The 22,289-nt window shown below is 36.5% G+C and overlaps 2 protein-coding genes across 3 annotated transcripts; one reads left to right on the top strand and one right to left on the bottom strand.

Annotated features, from left to right (window-relative positions):
- Positions 1–365: 365 nt before the first annotated feature.
- sgpl1 (sphingosine-1-phosphate lyase 1) lies at positions 366–16,401 on the bottom strand. 2 transcript variants are annotated; one of them, XM_032553509.1, is made up of 14 exons: positions 16,247–16,401; positions 11,361–11,526; positions 9,691–9,758; positions 9,329–9,476; positions 7,869–7,948; positions 7,399–7,527; positions 7,190–7,278; positions 6,400–6,508; positions 6,214–6,312; positions 5,978–6,124; positions 4,887–5,125; positions 4,652–4,798; positions 3,317–3,437; positions 366–2,463 (listed from the first exon to the last, which is right to left on the bottom strand). In XM_032553509.1, exons 1-14 carry the CDS (start codon positions 16,256–16,258, stop codon positions 2,320–2,322), a joined length of 1,698 nt encoding a protein of 565 aa, XP_032409400.1. In that variant the 5' UTR covers positions 16,259–16,401; the 3' UTR covers positions 366–2,319. The 2 variants fall into 2 exon arrangements, with proteins under 2 accessions (XP_032409400.1, XP_032409401.1); XM_032553510.1 differs by lacking the exon at positions 16,247–16,401 and adding an exon at positions 12,724–12,770.
- A 4,278-nt stretch (positions 16,402–20,679) lies between these two features.
- On the top strand, positions 20,680–21,647 carry neurog3 (neurogenin 3). The gene is made up of 2 exons (XM_032553809.1): positions 20,680–20,777; positions 20,937–21,647. The coding sequence occupies exon 2, from the start codon at positions 20,938–20,940 to the stop codon at positions 21,388–21,390; it is 453 nt and encodes a 150-aa protein (XP_032409700.1). The 5' UTR covers positions 20,680–20,777; position 20,937; the 3' UTR covers positions 21,391–21,647.
- The last annotated feature ends 642 nt before the right edge of the window (positions 21,648–22,289 follow it).

Genomic DNA, 22,289 nt, shown 5'->3' with positions numbered 1-22,289 from the left:
GTTAAAAGTTTTTACGACGGCGCATTACGGCCGCTGCAGAAAGAAAGGAGAAAAAGGAGCAAATTTCTGTCATAAAACTATTGAAAAAATTTAGATTAACTTCAAATTTTCCAGAAATTATCTAGAAAAAAGTGGAAATTTCTGAGCTCCAAACTTGAAAGTTAGAGAAAAAAGTAAATTATTGGACAGCAGAAATTTTCCAGAAAAAAGATTTGAAATTTCTGAGGTCCAAACGTCAAAAATTTATAAAAAATAAAAATTGTAAAAAAAAATTAGATTAATCCCTGAATCTATTTGGGGGGGGGAAATTAATTTAAACTGGAACATTTTTAACTTTTGAAACTCAGAAATTTAAAACAGTGGAGAATTTTTAAAATTCAGAAAGTTTTCAAGCTTTTCCTAGAAAATCACGGAGATTAATCTCATTGTTTATTTTTTTTTTTTCTCGCAAATTTTGGACTTTTCAAACAAACAAAAAAATGTTTTTTTTCCTAAAACTTTCTGAGAATATTCTCCAAATAAATTTTTTTCCTAGCAATTTTTTCACTTTTGAAACTCAGAAATTTCCATTTTTTTCTAAAATTGGCAATTTCTAAAAAGTTTCTGTGAATAATCTCAAAATCCATGAGTTTGTTACTCATTTTATTTCTCATAAATGGTCCTAATACACCGCTGTATATTTTAAATTATCATTGTTATGTGGCTGATTTAAACGCCAACACCGGAGATTCTCCCTTTTTCCCACCACTTCGCACAAGAAAAATGTATATTGCACAAAACTACTTTAACTGCATTAGGAGAACACATGAATCAGAGACAAAGTGATTACAGTTTGCTTCGTTAAGATTTAAGGAACCGTCTATATTTCCGGAAACCTCCTCCCAACCGGCCGCTCTGCGGGTTTGAAACCGCGTTAACGAGGCGGCCTGATAAACTCCCAGTGTTGTGTGGAAATCCGTCACCCTGCTGGATGAGGCGAGTACAAACTGAGGTAGATTCAATTATCACACAAATTAGCACAAGACGCTAAACACAGAGTAGAAACCACTGAGAAGAAAATAGACCAAGAATTGTTTTGAAACATGAAATGTTCTTAATTTTCTTCTACAAAAATTCTGATTAGTCTCAAAATTCATCAGAAAATTTGCTAGCTTTTTCTTGCAAATTTTTGACTTTTGAAACTCAGAAATATTCAAAAGTCCAAAATTTTCTAATCTTCAAAAGTAAAAAAAATAAAACTTTTGAAACTCAGAAATTTCAGAATCTTTTCTAACAAATGTTCAACTTTTAGACACTTTTAAATTTTCAAGCTTTTTCTAGGAAATTTCTTAGATTTTCTTTAGCAGAAATGTACTCTTTCTTTCTATCTAAGATGGATTTAAAAGGCCGCCGTACTGCAAAGCTCTTTGCACCAACAAGATAAAATGAAATAAATGCTGCATGTTGAGGCGCTGACAGAAATATTGCTGCAGTCCTCACGTTTTCACGCTAGAGGGCAGCACAGCAGCTCTAACAGTGGTTTTGAGGCGTTGCTGAAAGAAGCTGAAATGTTCAGGTAAAAATAAAAATGAAAATAGAAGAAAAAACTGAATTGTTTTGCTATGGTTTAAACACAGGTGCATCTCAAAATATCAAAAACTTCTGAAATTTCCACCATTTCAACTGTTAAAGTGTTTATTTTGATGATTATAGTAGAAATCTAATGAAAACCAAACATAAAAGTCTCTTAGAAATTATTATACAAGTTCAATAACATCAAAATATCAGCAGGGCTGCATACAAGCAAAGTTAATGGAAAGTTAACTGGAAGGAAAAACTGTGGGCTTTCTCAGGACTGCTACTTCCTGATCCCCTCCATGCCATGCCGCATTGATGCAGTAGTTTCCTAGAATGTAATATTCTAATCTTGAGACGAAAGCTTTTAGATTTTCATAAGATTGAATAAATAATCACTGAAAAGATCAGAAATAAACACTGAAATCATCAACAGGTTAATTTTATGATGCTTTTTTGATTTCTTGAGATGCACCAGTTGGAGAACATGTCGAGATTAACAAATAAAAACTGTCACTGAAATGAATGAAAGATAAAATAACACACACACATTCAATCCCATTGTTAAAATCAAGTTAAAGGTTCTGGTGAACCCAGGAAAGTCCAGTTTCCCTCTGGGTTCAGCTAAGCGATGATGGCTTCTTCTTCTCCTAAACGCTCTGCAGACGTTCTCAGTGCAGTTTTAAATAATAAGGCAACCGTTGAGCGATTTAACAAGGAGCGCATTGACCTTGAAATCGGGTTCAAGGATGTGGAGAGTTAAATTTAGTGGGCTTTGCCGTTGCCGTTCATGTGGCTGATGTTGGATTTTGATACCTCGGTGCTGTAGAGACAGTCCAGGAACCCTCTGGAGATCTCCGTCACCAGGGACCGGTCCGGGATGGACTGGGCCATGCCGTAGATCGCCCCCTGGAGGGGGAGAGAGGGAGAGAGAGAGGGGGATCAGACAAACCCAAACTCATCATTTGGTCCAGATGACAGACAAGATGGCTCCGCCCACGCCGAGTTTCACTCAGGAAGAGCAAACCTCCAACAAACTATCGCTGGAAAAGGTTGTGATCCTCAGCGATACCAGAAAATCCTCATCAGCCAACGGTAAGGCAAAGAAAAAAAAAAAGATAGAGTCATACATTAGGTTTGTATGGAAGACAACTTGTGCGACTTGGGAAATTTTGACTTTTTTCCCCAGAATGTACTTTTTTTCCTCAACATTTTGGCTTTGTTTTCTCAGAAATTTGGCTATTTTCTCATAATTTTATTCTGCTCAGTTTCAGAATGAGATGTTTTAGGCCGTCTTGTCACTTTAAATCCAAATAAGCTGCTGCTGGCCACGTCCCCAACTCAACATTTACACATGAACTTGAAAATGGCTACAAACAAATTCGTAATTATACAGCTGTACATCATTGAAAAGCAGAAGTGGAGCCTCCTGCACAACCAACAAGAATCCAGCAAGTGGTTCCTAGAAGGTAAATCAACAACAAAACACTCATCTTTTCCAGCAGCCATTGTGCAGCATATATAGCAGTAAAACCAGCTGACCAAACATGCTGGAGCTCACCTTGGGTTGCTAGGTAACGTTACATTCGAAAGGTTCCCAAAAAGGCTAACTTTCTGAGACGACAAAAAACATTAACTTATTGCCAAAAACAGCTGGGTGGTTTTTTAAGGGTGTTTGGGTTGTTTTTAGAAGAAGTAAAAATCCAAATGAATGTAGAAAAATGTGAATTTAGGTCTTCTTTAACATTTATCACCAACTCACCATTCCTGTGGTTTTCTCTCTGGGGTTCTTCATGATGATGGCGACCTCCTCTTTAACTTCCTGAATGAACCGATCAGCGACGCCAGGCTGGGTGTGCAGCACCGTGCAGCAGAGGTGGATGCTGCAAAGGAAGAAACTACGCTAGTAAACACTGAAACTACCAGCATGTTTGGAACATACGGAAGCTCAGAAAGGACGAAAATTACACCACTTGGCCTCCAACGCTAATGTGAGGAACCGTCGGTTTAATGTTTGCAGAAGTGGGAAAAGTATCCAAAAATTTTATGCAAGTGAAAGTAGCACTACTTCAATATATTTTTACTCAAGTAAAAATAAAATGTAACCATTCAAGAATTTAAACAGTAAGAGTATTTTTAATAAAAGTCTACTCATTTTTTATCATGAAAGGAATCTTGTTTTTCCAGTTTTAGTTTGTTTACATTAGTTTCCTGTTAAATTCAGATAGTTTACTCTGCAGCTGCACTGTTGGCTCCCATCAGTCACTTTCTATCAGTGAAAACCCTGCATACTTTCATTTCTGACTCGGCTTTTAGTTACAGTTATTGTGAAGAGACATGCTGGTGATTTTTGTTTATTATTTATTTCAAACAGGTTTTTAAAAGAACAAAGAAGGTAATAATGCTAGTAACTTTCTGCGTATTTGTTTTTGTTTCCCATAGAAAGTACCGTACTCCAGGATCAGTTGTTCTGTTTATTGTTTAATTTAGTGGCTGGATTCAATTAAAAAAAAATTTAATCGAGTTAATTGCAGGGTCTGTAAATAATTTATCAACAAAATAAGCAACATTTTCAATTCAAAAATCATTTTGAATTGAAAAATTCTAAATGGTTTTGCTGCTAAAATACAGAATAAATAAACATTTTAGCACAAAAACAATTATATTTGTTTTTAATCTGTTATTGGTGCAAAGTAGAGATAAAAATCTTCAGTGTCTTTGATTTGATTCCAATTCTTAGGGTCTGAATTCGATTCAGAAACAATTTACTTGGATTTTTTAAAAATTATTTAATAACAAAATTTGTTTTTCAAAATAAAAATACACTAGGACCAAAGTTTCTCTGTTAATCTGTGGATTATTTCTGGACAATATTCCAAAATTAAAATAAAAAAATAGAAGGGAAATCAAATGTGTCATTCAATTGAGTTTTTGAAGCTCTTCTGTAGCAGTCTGTATTACAGTGAAGAAGCCTCTGACTGAAGACTGTTTTTCATCATTTTGTTTTTCCATCCTAATCTCCAGAGATGATTTAATCCTCCTGACTCAGACATTTGTAGTTTTTTTCTCTAAATCTCTCCCTTTCCCCTCATCCAACCTGGACGGAAACTGCAGCGTGTTCAGGTTCCAGCCCTTCGACGTCAACGCGTTCGAAAGGCGGAAGATGTCGAAGTCCTCGGAGCCGATGGCCACCACGGACACCTCCGGGTTCCCGAACACAAACACTCCCTTTATTTTTCTCATCCTGTCCAAAACGAAAACAGAAAACCAACGGATGTTAGCATGTTGCACTGCTGCGTCGCTTCAGCGCCGGCGGCACGCGGCCGTCTCACTCGTTTCTGATCTTGCGCGCCGTGCCGATGATCTTCTTGGTGGCGTCCACGTAGCCGCTCTCTCCCATGTACATCATGGTGGCCCAGCAGGCGGCGATGATTCCTCCGGGCCTGGAGCCCGCCACCGACGGCGAGGCGTAGATTCCCCCCTGCCAGTCTGGAGCCACGAAGTACTGGTACTGACGGTACTTTTTATCGCTGTAGAGGATCACAGAGGAGCCTTTGGGCGCGTAGCCGTACTGGAGAGAAAAGGATTAAAAAGGTGGAAATAAAAAAAGTTAAATGAGACTTTGTGACTTTATTTAAACCAGATCTGTCCAAAGTTTGTGCCATTAGGGCCAAAATTAAATTGAGAAAACCACTTTTCTATTTCTACTAAAATTTGAAAGGTTTAACTCTTACTATATTTTGTTAATATATTAACAAACATGATACATAGACAATATTTTACAAAAATAAGCTAAATCAAATATTTTTCAAAAATGAATTGGTAAATTATTGTTGATCCAAAAAGGTCTTTTTTTCTTTTTCTTGTTTCTTTTTACATTTAGAAAAAAAGTTTGGGCAGAGTTTGCTGGTTTTAGCAAAGTGTAATCAATGAAAACCGAAAAATGTTAATAAAACAAAAATACTTTGTCTTGTACATAAATAAATGTTGTTTAAAAAGATTTTATTTGTGTGTTAAAATCTCAAATTAATCACAAAAAAGTACACTGGAATTTTTCTCATTTATAAACTGGAAAAAATGTCTTGTCATTAGAGAAACAATCTGCCAGTGGAACTAGAAGTCGGTTGCTAGGTAACGGGCTGTGCTTGGCTGGCGTTGCTAGGTAACAGCCTAGAGCCTGTTGACTGTGAAGTAACTGAAATAAACTGCCAATAGAATTTGTACTTTTTCATCAATATTAAGGAGTTATTTATTTAAAACAATCTTCTATTTCTTTCTGAAAAGTTACTTTTAAGTTAGTTTTGTCTTATTTCGAATACTCTAAGATATTTATGTTAGAAAATAGAACAAAAATACTGGGTAAGATTTAGTATTTTGACTACTGGACCTCTCTCTCTGGACCTTGGTTAATCACGGTCCTTACCTTGTGGGTGTCTGCAGAGATGCTGGTAACTCCCTTCACTCTGAAGTCAAACGGGGCGAGTGAGTAACCAGCTTTTTCCATGAAAACAATGAGAAACCCGCCCAAACAGGCATCCACATGCAGCGGGACGTCGTAGCGCACCGCCAGCTGCAACACAGCAAGGGAACGTTTCAAAGAACGGACTTCCCCGTTTCTGTTTTTGCGCGTATTGGGGTAGGAAATGTCTCGCCTCTGACCTTGGCTACTTCTTCAACCGGATCCAGGATGCCATGGGGGAACTGGGGCGCCGAGCAGACAAGCATGGCTGTGTTTTTGCTGATGGCTCTCCTCATCGCCTTGGTGCAGAGCAAACAAAAGATGAATAATGAATGTTTGAAAGCAGGAAACACTCAGAGGGAATAACACACACCACACACACTCACCTTAACGTCGACCTTCATGGTCTTCTGGTCGAGAGGAATGTGGACGAGTTTCATCCCAAAGTAATGTGCTGCTTTGTCGAACGCTGCGTGGACGCTCACTGGAGCTAGACTGAAGATTAGGACAAAAAATACCTCAGCAGTTTCACTGGAAAATAGGGCTGAAACAATTAATCAACTATTGAAATAATCGACAACTAATTTAGTAATCAATTAATCGTTAACTAGAGAATTTAAACTCCAAACAAATGTAATTTACTAACAGACTAATACAATCAGAGCAGTAATTTGGCAAAAACTATTAAACAATACATACATTTTGCATTTAAGATAAAAAAAAACTTTGTCTATAAATCTGTTCTATCAAAAACTACTCAAGTGACTATAAAAAAATATCTAAAAGTAATATAAAAATAATCAGCTGATCAGCTCTACACTACTGATGTCAAGTCAAGCAGAAAGCTGTGAGCTTTTTGCATATTAAGGATTAATTTTTAGCTGCAGATGCATCAAGGAATCTAATGAACTCCTCTGTTATCACATTCTAAGCAATAAAATGTTTATTTTTTTACTTTACAAAAGAAATGTATTTGTTTATTTGTATCGTTTAACGTATTTCTAATATTATATCAAAAAGGCTCAGATGAAAAATCTGCAGAATGTGCTAATTTTTTAAAACAGATTAATTGATTAATCGTCACAATAATTGATGATCAATAATCAATAACTAAAGTAATTGTTAGCTGCAGCCCTACTGGAAATAAAAAGTCAGGTTTTCTGAAGCTCATCTTACATTTCAGGGAACGTCACACCCCGCTCATAAGCCAAGTCTCTGTACGCTTTGCAGGCCATCAGGATGCTCTCCGTTCCTCCAGAAGTGACCTGGGGAAAGTCAAGATGTTTCAAATTGAGCAAATCTTTCCTCAACGGGCTTGTGGATTTCCTGAGATTATAAAGATAAGACATAATATTTCATTTGGAGTATGAAGTCTGAAGTTTTACAGTTCCGCAGGAGTTGGGTCCGCCGTTGAACAGGGAGCAGGACATTCGGACAACCTCAGCTTCCATCTTCCTGACGCCAGGAAAGATGTCCGGGTGGAGAGGGTTGCTCCACGCAAAATCTCCATAAACCTGCACAACAAAACATAAAACAGGAAAAAAATTATTAGAACAAAGTCTCATAACTACCAACAAAAAAAGCAGCAAGTGTTAAAAGGGCTGAAACGATTAATCATGAAAAACTGATTAATCGTTGACTGCAGTATCCAGACAAGGCCATTTACTGAAAATGTTTATTTTCTTAATGAAAATAAGATCTGAATTATTTTTGTTTATTTGTATCAAAATCTAATAAAGCATTCGCACATTTTTTATTTAACCACTAAAGTCTTTTTATACAATATTTGAACTACAAAAACAAATAACTGAATTCTTTTTTTAAACAAGAAAATAGTCGTTTTCTTGCCTCATACCTTCACCAGGAGTTTGGTCAGCGTTTCATCCCCCCAGTACACGGCACCGGAAACACACCCTTTGTCCCACTGTACGTCATCTGGAAAATAAATATTTTAATTACATTTTGTATCTCATTCACTCAATAATATATATGAATACTAACAACTAAAACAAATTAATAAAAAGGAGCAGAAGGAAGTAAAAACTTATATCTGCCTCCTACTGACATGACTATTCATCTCAAAGACTACAAACATATTTCAAATGCACAAAAAATAAACAAAACATCAGTTTATTCAATATCATATCATACTATTATATTTTGTTGTTATTGCGATTCGTTCTCCTATGTATTTGGTTGTTATTTTGTAGATCAATACCTCTGTTTATTAGTCGGTAATGTTTATTTTATATGCACTAGTTGGTGAATGAATAAAAAAAAAAAGAAAAGTTTAACTTCTGAAAAAGAAAAATCAAATCTATGTATGTTTTACAGGCAGGGTTTCCCCCAGAAACATTTCTAAGCCTGGTGGTAAGAACGCCAGAGCAGTCATTAAGAAATATTTAAAGTTGACAGGCTATCTGAAAATATCATTAAGTAAAACAACACACAAACATTAGCTAAACACCCCCTACATGTTTATGTTTACATCTGGAAATTTTGCATGCGCACAACGCTGGAGGGAAAAAAGGCGATTCTTTTACATGCTGTCCGTAGCCGCGCTGCTGCAGTAGAACAATCCTGTTAACAAAATGAGACCTGGAGATGGAGGTGTTATTAATTTAGTGCAGTGCGCTACAGGGGAAAATAATGCAGAAAAACCACTGAATAATAACTTCAAACCACTTTTTTCTCGAGCGCTGCATCAGCTGCACTACAAGCAGACTCGTTGCCATAGCAACTGACTGACAACAGCTTCGCTAATGTATCGGGATTAAACACCAAAAATCATTCAAACGTTACCTCACAAAGAACAGAACATTCAGTCTGTTACAGTTTTATGTCTTTAGGCTTGATGTTTATTTTGCGATTAATAATAACTGATAGCTGTGGTAGATTAGCTACCGCTGCTATTAGCTAAGCTAACTTAGTGGTGGTTGATTAGCTAATTTAAACATTTGCTCTACTGATGATCTGCCAGAGTTGGTGTTTGATTATTTTTTTAACTGAACCAAAACAAAACAAATTCCACATCACATCTACATGTTACGGTTGTCAAAGTCAAGCTAGCATAGCTAACCTACGTCCCTCTCGCTTGCTATTTTTTTCTTAATTAAAACTTTATCTAGTTGTCGTAGTGTTGACAACTGGTAGCAAAACACTGTGTCTCGTTTTTTTTAACATCCCTCGCACATTTAAGATTTAGTGTTGATTTTATGTTGACAACTTGATAGTTAAAACCAACGCTAGTCATCCTCAGCAGGGAGGTGGGGACGGGATCTTGGTCTTTAAAGTCTTAATAAAGGAATCACTTACTCAGCGTTTGATACTCTTTGATTTTTTCCATGACTTGGCTCTGAGTTAGCCCTTTAGTGGGCAGCTGCTGAGTGTAGCTCATCCCCTCCTTCAGCGTACACAGACTGTGGGACATGTCGTCCAGAGCCTTGTTCAGCTGCTTCTGAATCTGTTGCATTAAAAAAAAGAAAAAAAAACAGACATTTGTTATTGGAATAAAGTTGCTAAAGTCAGCAGAAGTAAAAGTGTGACTAGTTGAACTGAAGTAACCAGCTTATCATGAGTGCGTGATTCAAATGGTGCCAAAGGTCCCATAGTGACTCACAGGAATCCCAGTCAACAATCGAACCACAAAGGAGGAGCAGATCCACCACAGAACTTACATTGTCACCAACAAACGGTATTTTTCTGACGAGTCGAAAGACTTGCTTCTTGATTCTGGAAGTGAGACCTAAACCAGAGACACAGAGCAGCAGCTGTGGGTGAAAATGACAGGAAGCAAACGCAGCTGACTGTGACTAACAATGCATTCAGTTTGATGAAATCATCATTTTATTCTGCTAAAGTGGGAGAATGTTTTAGGGGATTTTACCTCTACAAGCCTGAACAGCAGAAACGCAGAGTGGCTGTTAGTAGATGGAAAAAGACCTGAAGTGAAATACCTAAACCTTTCCGTTTTCAGGAACGGACATGTCTTAAAACTAAAACCTTTCACGAAGTCTGTCGCAACAAACAATAAATTAATTACCTTAATTGCATGATTAAAACGAACTCAATAATTTCCATTTCTTTTTCCATTTATTGTCTTTCTACCAAAAACTGGATGATTTAGTTAGTTTTTAATGTAATTTTTTTTAAAATTAAAACTTGTATCTGATTAATTGATTAATCGTCAGAATAATCTATAGAATGATTAATCAATCGTCAGAATAATCTATACGACAATCAGCTACTAGAACAACCTTCACAGCTGGATTTAAATTCAGATTAAATAACACTCAGGCGGTCTGTGTTCATTAAGTTACTTCTGTAGGCCTGTTGCAATACTCAATAAATCAATTAATCGCATGATTAAAACAAGCTCTATAATTTCCATTTGCATGATTTATTGTTTTCTTTCTTTCTACCAAAAACTGGATGACAAAAGTCTTCTGTCTGATGTTCTGGTCTCAACTAGCACCTTCTTTAAGACAATTGCGTTCATAGAGACTTCGTAATTCATTTTATTTGTTGTTTCTGTTGTTTGGTTTATTTATTTTTGGTTATTTAAATTGTCTTCCAGTTCCAGTGTTAAACGTTCATTAGAATTTAAAGGTTATTGATTTTTGAGAATGTCTTCTTGCATTATTATTCCATTATATTACTTGGAAATGGTCTCAAAACAACAATATTATCATTTATCACAATAACTTCTAGAAAAATTAATCGTCTATTACACGTGTTTGTGTCCATGTGACATTTGGTCACCTTATAAGATCGTTCAGAAGCAATAGGAATAATTTTTGTTTTAAGTAAAAATAATTAGATTATTTTATATATTTTTATATTGTGTCAATACAATAAACAGTTTTTTTTCTACTCCAAATTACTTTGATTTAAAAGTACAATACCGACCCAAATAAGAACGAAAACTCTGATGAAAATTCTGTGAAAGTAAGGGTGGGCATTTATCATAAAATATTTATTACCATGATTAAAAAATGTATTTTTGTATTTTTTATAAAAAACAAAACTGAAAGCATCATTGGAAAATTAATTTGATATTTTCCCCACTATTAGTTTCCTGAAAGTATCAGTAAATATCAGTAACTTAAAAAATATAACAGAATGCAGTTACTGTGTGCAGTATTGTGATATAAATCTCACTTCTTTAAGTAAGTGACGTCCTAAAATGGGAATATTTAAGTATAAATAGTTTATTTTATCATCATTTTTATCGCTATCACAATAGTATCACAAAATATCTCGATAAAATTGAGAGTCCATATCACCCATCCTTATGTGAAAGCACCTGTAGCTCATTATTTAATTATTTCCAGGAGTGAAATCTTACTTTCTCGCTGGAAGAGGAATCCCTTGAGCCAGAGAACTGCCAGCGTGGTGAGGACAGATGCTCCGATGATTTGCCACGGCTCCCGGTGGGAACAGCGGGAGTTGATCTGCCGCCGGCCTTCCTCCAGGTACAGCAGCAGCATCTCCTTATACACCTCCAAGGCACTCTGAAAGGACAACACACGACTTACAATTCATTTTTGATTAATGCTTTATTACATTAAAATCGGCTCCATTCATTTAACTAATAACGTCCGCTTAGTCCTTCTTTTAGTGTTGTAGTTTGGCTGCCACCCAGGAGATCGGTAGCTGGTTAAGGGGAGCCAGCAGTCGCTAAAAACAAAGATGGCGGAGGCGCCGTAGGACGGGAAAGAGTAACGGTCCAAACAGAGTCCGGTGTGGGATGAAAACTGCACTTTATGTGGTTCTGTAAACACTTGACACACAAGTTTCACCTTAATAGAGCGGAGCCTAAGATGGCGGCCATAACAGCCGAACGGGAAAGATTAACGGTCCAAACAGAGTCCGGCGTGGGATGAAAAATTAACTTAGTGCGATTCTGTTTTGAAATATAACACTCGACAAGCTCTTTTAGTTTCACATTTATAGCGCTGATTCAGCCGCCAACTTAACCAAATATTACTGATGTGCTACAAAGGCGAGGATGACAGAAAACGCAGAAAAATTATATATATAAAAACATGATGCCAATAAGCACCGTTTATTTTGAGGAATATGGAGTGAAATCTTTAAGATTTTACTGTTACAACTTAATGATTTTTTAAATTCAGCCTATCATAAAAAAGATTTTGTATCCAGTCCTACATCAGTACGAGTGAAGCTGCAATGTCCAAACATAGAACAGTTTAAAATGTAATTTAAAAATATGATCATCACTGCATCAAAATGATAAATAATTACCGCTGTTACTGCTATTATCAATGCTACTGTCATTCTTTAATTAAGCTGTCAATCATTATTGCTTTGTGGTATATTGAAAGAATTTTAACATGTTAGAAATGACTGAGGCTTGCTAATAACATGAATGCATTTATCAGTTATTCTAATTAAGAAAATATGTCATAAGCCAGTTCATGTTGGGTGTAAAAATACATTCATATTTCCAGCCACTATTTGGAACATGTAAATATGCTTCACAACTTTTGCTTCTTTGAATTTATCTTTGTTTATTCTTATATTACACTACATTCAATTAAGTCAAACTAAAAAATGTAACCCTTTATCTTATGGAGAGATCCTCAGCAAGAGAAAACTCTTTTTAATAAAATGGCTGCTTATTAATTAATCGTTAGTCGGTTGATTACCTTGCATTACAGAGAAGCGGTATAAGTTTCAGGACTTACTTTAAAAGACATTGTTGGATCCACAGAGAACCTGGGGAGAAAATAACAGATTCTTCCCTCTACAAGTGTTGGAAAAACGCTGAGCTAACTGGGTGACTCCTCCCACTCTGCGTTAGGCAACTGGTTGAGAGGAAGTTCCCCAGCTATAAACAGTCCTGCATTTCCTCTGATGAATATAAAGAGCTTTGCTCTGTTCAGCTGTGAATTCAGCAGTGAGATACCAATGAATCAAATTGCACAAGCGTGGTAACATTATCTCCACTGTCTCTCAGCAGAGGTGTGTTTACAACCCCGCGGCGGACATTTTGATAGGACAGACCCTTCACATCAGCTGCAATCAGATGGAGAAAGCTTAAGGTTCACAACATGGTATCTTAAGAACTCGCTATCTGTGTGACCTCCAATGTTCATCACCTTTCAGTTTTTCACGTTTTGTCACCTTGCAATAACAAACTTCATAATATCTCGCTGGAGTTTACAAAAGAATGACAATCTGACCATTTTTGTTGGTTTGATGCCATTTTCTGATCTTTCATGTTGTGTTTTCAGTCGCTATAAGCAGGAAAATTACCGTAATTAACAGAAATAGAGGCTTGAAAACATCTATAAAAGTCTACAAGATGTGCCTCACTTAGTGTATAGAGTTACTGAAATAAAATGAATTTATTTCAGTAAAGGTTTAAAAAGATAAGTGTATAAAAGAGACAATTTGACATATTTTTGTTGTAATTTTCCAACACAAAAATAAAAATGAGGAAGCTGTACTTTGGTGATAGTTTTACAGTTAATTAAATGCTTCATCTTTTAGCACATCAGCATTAAATCATTATCAGCAGCAGGAGTTTCAATGGGTCCATTTTGAAGAAAGAACCACACAATCTCCATCAAACCTTTTTTCTCATTAAAATAACTTTTTTCTCGTAATTTTAATATGTTTTTCTGGTAAATTTGCATCTTTATTCTGCTAATATTATAACTTTATTATTGTAATTAAGTATTAATTAACCTGACTCTAATAGTCTCTGGAATGGATGATAGAAATAAAAGCCACTTTTTAAAAATATTTCTGAATGTGTTTGGAAATGAAAGAAAAAAAAAAAACAATTAAAATCTGATATTTTATTTTTAAGCCAAATCGCCCAGCCCCCTAACTACAGTGAAATCAGTCAATCAATCAATCAATCAGATTATTGGCTTATAATTAATATGCCAACACATTCTCTTATAACACTTATGCCACATGAGTGAAAAGTAATTTTTTTGTTTATTTTATTTTTGTTGATAATTGTAGATTAATACCTCTTTTTGTTAGTTTTATATTCACTAATTGAATTAAAAAAATTATAATAATTAAATTAAATAAAAAAAGAAAAGGGAGCAGGAAGAAGAATCATCTTGTATAAATTATTTTCTCAATAATTACAAAATAATTAATATTAAATTAATATAAGTTGCAAACAATATATCATTGTTAATTTAAAAGACTTACTTTTTTTTCTTATGAAGTATTTTGAAATCCTCATTCAAATATTTCATAATTTTACTCCACGCACCGAAATGCACGTTTGCTTTAAAATAGTGTGCACACTTTTAGTTTTAAAATCATATTTCCTTTGATTATTTCTGTCACTTGATCTTAAGACAAAAAATCGTTTGTTAATTAATTGGCAGTAATGTGTTTCTAGCTTTAAAAATAACAAAAACCTTTTAAATTAGCCAAATCCTTTAGTTTCAAGATATTCGGTTGATTAAACAGTTTATTTGTGAAGTGAAGTGACGACAACCAGGCTGTAATTTCTGCCTGTTTAGACAGCATCTCCTCTTTCAGGTTTGGCAGGATCCAGAGCAACAGCAGCACAGAACAGAACAGAACAAACCTGGTTGGGTTTTCAGAACCGGCCTCTGGTCTGTTATCACCACCATCACTAATTATTGACCTTTGCACGCCAATAACCCTCCAAACCCACTCGGCTGTCTTTGCCTGAGGAAAACCTAAACCCAGTTCACACAAAGGAAGTTGGTTTGTATTGTTTCCCTCATTGTTGAGCCGTAAATGCCCATTTCTCTCAGTCCCCCCCGTCCCGACAACATCTGACTGCTCTGAAATCAGATCTTTTGTTGTCTCCCAGGAGGCTTTGCTGTCTCCCAGGAGGCTTTGCTGTCTCCCAGGAGGCTTTGCTTTCACGCAAAAGCGGCATCTGCGTCTGCTGACAACAAACAAGTCCTCCAACTTTTAGCTAAATATCTGCAAACTTCTACTTATTAACAGACCTGGGAAGCAACTAGTTACATTTACTTGACTAACTTTTTTTTTTTTTTTTTTTACCCCTCCAGGGGGTCTTTTGTGGGCTCTAGTGTCCCTTATATGACAGTAGGCTGACAGGAAACGGGGAAGGAGAGGGGGGAAGACATGCGGCAAATGTCGCTGGGTCCGGGAGTCGAACCCGTGATGGCTGTGTCGAGGACTCAAGGCCTCCAAATACGGGTCGCGCTAACCGCTACGCCACCACGGCACGCCCCTAACTTTTTTTATTACTATTACTTTAGTGAGTATTTTGCCATGCTGTACTTTCTACTTTACTTGAGTAATTTTATTATGAAGTACTCTTTCTTGAGTAAAATTTCTGTATTTTCTACCCACTGAATGAAAAACAAACATGTTTTAACCTAAAATTCACCAGACACAGACACACACCTGCAGTTTTTGTTAAAGTTTCATCAGTTTTTAATTGAAAGAAAGTGATTTGGAAACGCTGTCCTTTTGTTATTTTTTTGTTACTTATATAAATTATTGTCATTTTCATCCTTAAACTACCAAAATTCCCATTTAACTTTATATTTTGGTCTGACTGATTTTGTAATTTTTAAATATTAAGTGATTGATAGTTTGATCAGTATCTCAGTACTTGAGAAGACTTTTTACCAAATACTTTTTTTACTCTCGACTAATTTCTTGCTACTTTTAATTGGGTACAATTTTTGGCTACTCAGCCGTCCTCTACTTATTAAATGTAATAATAATAAAGTTTTATTTAGGAGAAAACTAATTAAATGTTCAAAGTGCATCTGGTTTGAATTGATCCAGGCTGTAAAATCTGCCCTAACAGCAGTTTGTTATCTTTTTAAAGAAAATCACACTCCAATATGAACAGCTAACAACAATAACACATTGTTGCAGCTTCCGGCAGGTTCATGCTGGACAGGATCTCCAGTTTTACCCTACAATAAACAGCAGCAGTGCTCTTTAACCCCTCTTACAGCAGGTTGGTGGCTCAAACAGAGGCTACATTTTACGCTTTATTTAAATTATAGAACAATAATGTGGGGAATTACATCATATATGTTTGATTTTTATCAACAGCAAAACAATAGCGATGCTTAAATTGTTGTTTAACACTTGTTCTTCTAGTAAATCGCCCTGTTTCTGTTCTTTGTAAGTCCTTAAGGAAAACAGTTAGCTAACTTCTCCACTTAAACAAGTCAGTTCAAAATAAAACTGAAACAAAAGTCAAGAGAAACATACCCAGTAATCCATGTTTCCGAGTTGAGCTGCCGTTTAAATTCTTCCTCTTTGTTCACTTCTCATATAAAGCCTGACTGTCTGTCTGTCTGCCCCTCAGCTCGCATCTAAATGCTACAGGGAGCCGCAGCGAGCAGAAAGCTAACCCTGATTCAGGAAGCAGCTTCTGCGCCGTCTGCGCATGTGTAGATCTGACAACGATGCTGATTGGCCTGATTACATAGGATCCGGGTGTGAGAGTGATTTTTCCGCATGAGATGCAGATCTGAGTTATAAACAACGGGATTGCTACAGACGTGTTGCATATTGAATTAAACAAGCTGTTACGAAAGAGGAAAAGAAACAAACAAGAAAAACAACAACAGGATGATCTGAAAATAACTTTAATATTTTTCCTCAAAGTTCAATTAAATCTATTTTAAATTTTCTAGTAATCCCACAGGGAAATCAAAGGTTGTTCCACATAATTTTTATGCTTGTATTTATTTATTTGTTGAATATATTTTGTATTGTATTTTATTATTTATTTATTTATTTATTATTTTTCATTTCTATTTATATAATAAAACATCCATCCATCCATTTTCTAACACCCTTGTCCCTAGTGGGGTGGGGAGGTTCTGGTGCCTCTCCAGCTAACGTTCCTGGCGAGAGGCGGGGTCACCCTGGACAGGTCGCCAGTATGTCGCAGTATAATAAAACACTTTTGTAATATATCATTTTCCTCAAATTAAGCATTATTAATGCTGATGGCTGTGGACAGGAAGGATTTCCTGTAGAGGTCTGTATTACAGCAGTGCAGAAGAAGCCTCTGACTGAAGACAATCTGTTTTTCTAAGACAGTCTCATGAAAAAGATGCTCAGGATTACCTGTAATGTTCTTTATTTTATGAAGAGTCTATTTATAATGTCACCGCCTTATCCCAAAATGGATTTAATTCAATTTGGTGTGAAATTCTACATAAGATACCCCAGAATGACAAACTGAAAAAAGTTAGTTTGAAATTTTTCCTAATTAAAAACAAATCGCAAAAAAAATTCACACTAACTTTTTCAATTTACCATTATGGGGTATCTTAATATTTTATGCCAAAAAATTATTAAATCCATATATAAGTATCCAAGTTTTTTGCACTCATAACTGAAAAGCCTTCAAAATTTCTTCTGAGTCCATCTGTTGTAAATTCAGTTGATAAAACTTCATTTTTATTGAATCACATCTCCACTCAACAAGAAATGTGAAATTATTGGATTTCACGTTTAGTCTAAAAGAGCAGAAATCAAGTAATCAATGTCAAAGGAGCTTTGTGTTTAACTCCATGGGGAATTTTTTAAAATGTATATTTTTTTAAATTAGTGGCCCAAATGTTTGCTTGTGGAGATCCAGAAGGTTAGATATTGCTAAGCACTCCACTATTCAGGACGTGTCTTTTTACTTCCGCTTAATGGCTAACTTTGCATTTTACACAGAATCCTAAGAAAGTATACTGAAGCTAAATTTGCAGTACATAACTTTTATATAAAAATAAATATTTCTTTTTTTACATATTTACTATCCATCTTTAACTTGGATAGTTTCCAACCTAAGTACAAGAAAAAATAGATCTATAACAATATTACTGGAACTTTTGACATTTTGCAGCTTGACACGAAGAGCTAGCTTAGCAAGGGCATATTAGCAGCTAGTTAGCGCTAGCCTCAACAGCCTTGATCTACAGAGCGAAATTAAGAAAAGTCTAGACAGAAAAAAGCTTCAAACACGACATTAAAACTGCAATATATAACTTTTATAAGAAGTATGTTTTTTCCATATTTGTTGAAACTGTCAACATGTTGTTACAGTTTAACATGAGACAGATAATCTGTGAAAAGATCGATCTCCTCCAACTCCCCCATAGCTATAATTACCAATCTGATCAAAAACAAACAATCAGAGCCAAAAGGCGGGTCTTAACGCTGTCAATCAATCTGATGTTCTTTCTGTTAAATGTGTAAATTGCAAAGAAACAACTTACCATTACAGAAAAACCATTTATCCACCGTTATCGGTGGCTATGCTAACTAGCCTTAGCTTTCATAATAGGCTATGCTAGCTGCAGCGTAGCAGAGAGCAAGAGTACTACTATTTTTTAAAATAAAAGTTACATAATGCAGTTTTAGTGTTGGCAATGAGTCAAAATATAAAAATATGTAAAGTGATAAAGATATTTTTGGAATCAGAGCCAAAAATATTTTGGAAATTATTATTTAAATAATAATTTCAGAAATATCAAATATTTAAACCCTTTTCTCCGTTTATTTAGCATAAAATTGACGTTTTCTACCTATTTAACTGGACGCACTAATGAACGCATAAACGGGCAATCAAAAACAAATAGAAAGAAACATTTTTCAGCTGTTTGGAGGTGAAAAGAAGCGACTTGCCCCCATTTTGTGCCTTAAGCGTCCAAACCGTCCAACAAAAAGACGAACCGTCTCCGAGAAGCAGCGATTCCACTGTAATTGGTGTACACTGCCTTCAAAAGCCGCGGTGAGACGCACAATGCGTCGCCTATGAAAGGAAACTCCAAAGCACATTAAAAGTGAATTAGTTCTTGTGTAAAGTGCGTTGGGGTCACGCTGGTCACGACGCGCGCACCTCTCCAAAGACGCACATGTCTCCAAAGGCGCACTCTATGGTTTCTAAAAGCCAGTCACATTGTTGGGGGTCTCACAAGAGGTGTACATATGGCATCCGGGTTGCAATTAAATGTTTTTAAGATGTTTTTCCTCACTTGAAGAAGTTTCCTTTTTCTTCCTCCCAGCAGCTCTTTGGCAGACAGAAGAAGAGGGAGGGGGCCGCATTGAAAGGCTCCGCTGCTGGTTTGGGATCGACAACAATCTGGTCAGCGAGTTGTTGGACTTTGATTGTCCCCCTCAAAACGTCCTTCAAACAAAAAGCTCAAGACGAAAATAAAGCCCCACCTGGTTCCTCTGTTTGCTAAAGTAATAATAAATAGATTTGCTTTAATAAATACGCTAAAGGAGCCGCATAAAGCGGAGCGTTAATCAGGAGCGTCGGCAGGTATATCACCTGTTCCGCAGCTTGTTCAGTTTATTGTTAAATATTGTTAAATCACTTTCTGCCATTTCCGCAGCAACTGGCCTCTCGTGTTTGCCCACACTTTGCATAATAAGCGGGACGCCGATCATATAAAAAATCAAGAAGAGACAAACAGGTCCGAACGCACACCTGTCCAAGATATCCGAACATGGATTTGGCACCGATGGGTATTTGTAAAGTGGCAGTATTCAGTTTACTTTAGACTTTTTTCTAGCCTTTTTATAACAGTGGGCCACCATCTCCTATCGCACAAGTGTATTTGTCCAGTTTATTGAAAGCATATGGTTATCAGAATGCCCCCAAAACACATATTTAGACAGAAAGTTAAGTGGAGCTCTTTGTGAGCTTTTGTCAGTAAATCATGTCCTAGTCAAAGCTCCAACGTTTCCGCTGCTTGTTGTCCACTCCACTAATGTTTAACCTCCGGAAAAAACCATCAAGTCGCGCCGTAAAGAGCGACGCGCCATCGGGTTGTGGCCAAAATGGGCATGTTTTTGGAGATGTCATGGCGCACAGGTATATGGCCACTTTTACAGTAGAAATTGGGTTTGTTCTATTACGTCACAATAAATGAGTCTTTGAACTTTGAATCCAAACAGCAGGTTTGGTCAAATCGGATCCGGTTTACTCTGCAGCTCCGTGCGTAACTGTTTTACTCCTGACGGGGAAAGTTTGCGCTTAAACGCACAAAGCGAATGTTGAACCAAATATGTACGTGGTTAGAAACATGATTTTCTCCGGTAAAAGTTAACATTTTACTCATTCTACACGTTTAATGAAGACAAAATGTTAATAAAATAGTGAAACTTTGGTTTAAAAAGTTGAAAAAATGATGTATTTTGCACTGGAAACCTGGAAATACGCGCAAAAGATCATCCAGACACAATTACGCTGGAAATAAATGTTGCTTTGAAACAATTTCAAATATATTTTTTCTCAATTTTTTCCAGCAGCGGAGCACCTGGAGTTAATTTTTAGCTGATTTATCAAATTTTAAAGAACATTTAATCTGCAGGTGCGATATTCAGGACGTCATTTTGAGTGCGTAAAAAGTGGAAATCCAGTTGCTCTTTAGTTTAGATAATTTATTCACAACCACAAAGCTGATAAAATGTTTAAAAATATATAAATTCCGACCAGGGATATTTTATGTTATAGATTTGCATCATTTTTTGAAGCATATTATTAAAAAAGCAGTAAAGAATGAGGGGACCGCGGGGGGACGCGCTGCTCGGACGCTGATTGGCCATTTGTCGGCCGCTGTTGATTCAGGCTGCGCAAAAAGATAAGATAAAGGCCATATAAAATGACAAAGATGCGCATCCATCCCGCACTGTCAGCTGCACATAAACGGGTCTGACGCCTCAGCGACAGCAGAGGACGGCCGTCTGCCTGTCTGTCTCCGCGTTCCGTCTTCACCTGACCGCAAAAGTAAGTGCAAACAGATCCACCCAGGTGCCTCTTTTTTTTTTAGTTTATTTAGATTAAAATTGAATTTTTTTACTTGAAAAACTGGAAGTTATTGTTTGCATGATTGAATCAGTGTGCAAAATGCCTGTTAATGGTATTAAAATGTGTTAATTTGCGCAGGATGTCTTCCAGAGACTATGATGGAAACTCGCCTGGACTGCAGCAGCAGCCGCAGCGGAGCAGGAATTGCGACAGAAAAGCGCCAAAAAAGAGCGCAGAGCAGTGCGGACCGCGCGGCAGGAGCAGAATGAAGGCCAACGACCGGGAGCGCCACCGGATGCACAACCTGAACTCTGCGCTGGACGCACTGCGGAACATCCTGCCGGCGCTGCCGGAGGACGCGAAGCTCACCAAGATAGAAACGCTGCGCTTCGCCCGCAACTACATCTGGGCGCTGACGGAGACGCTGCGCATGGCGGACCATCACGCAAACCCCGCGGCGTGGGACGCGGGATCTCCCGCAGAGTCCCGGTGCGCCACCGCTGCTGATGAACTGAGCTGCAAAAGTTTTATTCCGGTCACTATTTATTTCAGGTCGATCCATGGGGAGAAAGTCATCAGAAACTCTTGGTAGAAACTGATTCTTTAGCTTGAAAATGTCAAACTGTATGGAGCTAAAATATGGCCATAACGTTTGTGCAAAAGATAACAATGAAACAGAAAAATTATTTTGAAACTGAAAAAAAATCTAACTGAAATATATATATATGTATATATATATATTTAAAGCTGAAAAAAATACTTGAATCTGAAATAGATCTGAACCTAAAAAAAGTTCTAAAGCTGGAAAAAAAATAAATCTTACAAAATTGAAACAGAAAAAAAATTTCAAACGGAAAAAATTATGTGAAACTCAAAAAAATGTTCAAGTCTTTTTTAGATTCAAGTTTGTTTTGTTAAAATTGGAGCAAATTGTAATTTTTTTTGCTGTAAATTATTTATGCAAAACCTCTGGTGACATCACAGACAGTTTAAAGGGACTCATCAGAATTACGTTCTGCATATATTTGTATTTTCTTTTTTATTATTAAATATTTAATATTATGACTTACACTTATTTATTGTTGTCATTCATCAGGTGGGTAGAGTGCGATACTTCATAATAAAATTACAGAAGTAAATTGGCTCAGTGGTTTCAGATAATCTCAATCTGATTAAAATTAAACACAAAACGGTGAGCGATCTGGGGCTAATCAGGACTAATAATGAGCTAGCGGTTTGAGCTAGCAGCGATATATTTTGGGTTCTATGTTTCTAGCAGAACCATCAGTCTAACATGAATTTCTCTGATCAGGTTTCTCTGCTCTTTGTTGGCAGTTTTTCTTTCCATTTATCTGGTTTGGTAAAAAGATTAGCAGAAGGTTTAGTTTGGAGGAATTTCAACCTGTTCAAACTAAACCAAAAATGTTCTAAAACTAAACCAGAACCTGCTCAAACTAATACTCCTGATTATGTAAATAAAAACTGAAACAT

The sequence above is a fragment of the Xiphophorus hellerii genome, chromosome 22 (genome assembly GCF_003331165.1).
Source record: "Xiphophorus hellerii strain 12219 chromosome 22, Xiphophorus_hellerii-4.1, whole genome shotgun sequence".
Lineage (NCBI taxonomy): Eukaryota > Metazoa > Chordata > Actinopteri > Cyprinodontiformes > Poeciliidae > Xiphophorus > Xiphophorus hellerii.
Note: the sequence above shows the minus strand (reverse complement) of the source record. Positions and strands in the feature narration are given on the sequence as shown.

Bases quoted from the DNA above. Each gene is read 5' to 3' on its own strand.
- sgpl1 (XM_032553509.1), bottom strand. The intron at 6,313-6,399 runs GTGAGTGTGTGT...CTCTGCACCAAG, and splicing joins CCATGAAGGTCGACGTTAAG to GCGATGAGGAGAGCCATCAG. The intron at 6,125-6,213 runs GTCAGAGGCGAG...GCTGTGTTGCAG, and splicing joins CGGTTGAAGAAGTAGCCAAG to CTGGCGGTGCGCTACGACGT.
- neurog3 (XM_032553809.1), top strand. From the start codon at position 20,938: ATGTCTTCCAGAGACTATGATGGAAACTCGCCTGGACTGCAGCAGCAG.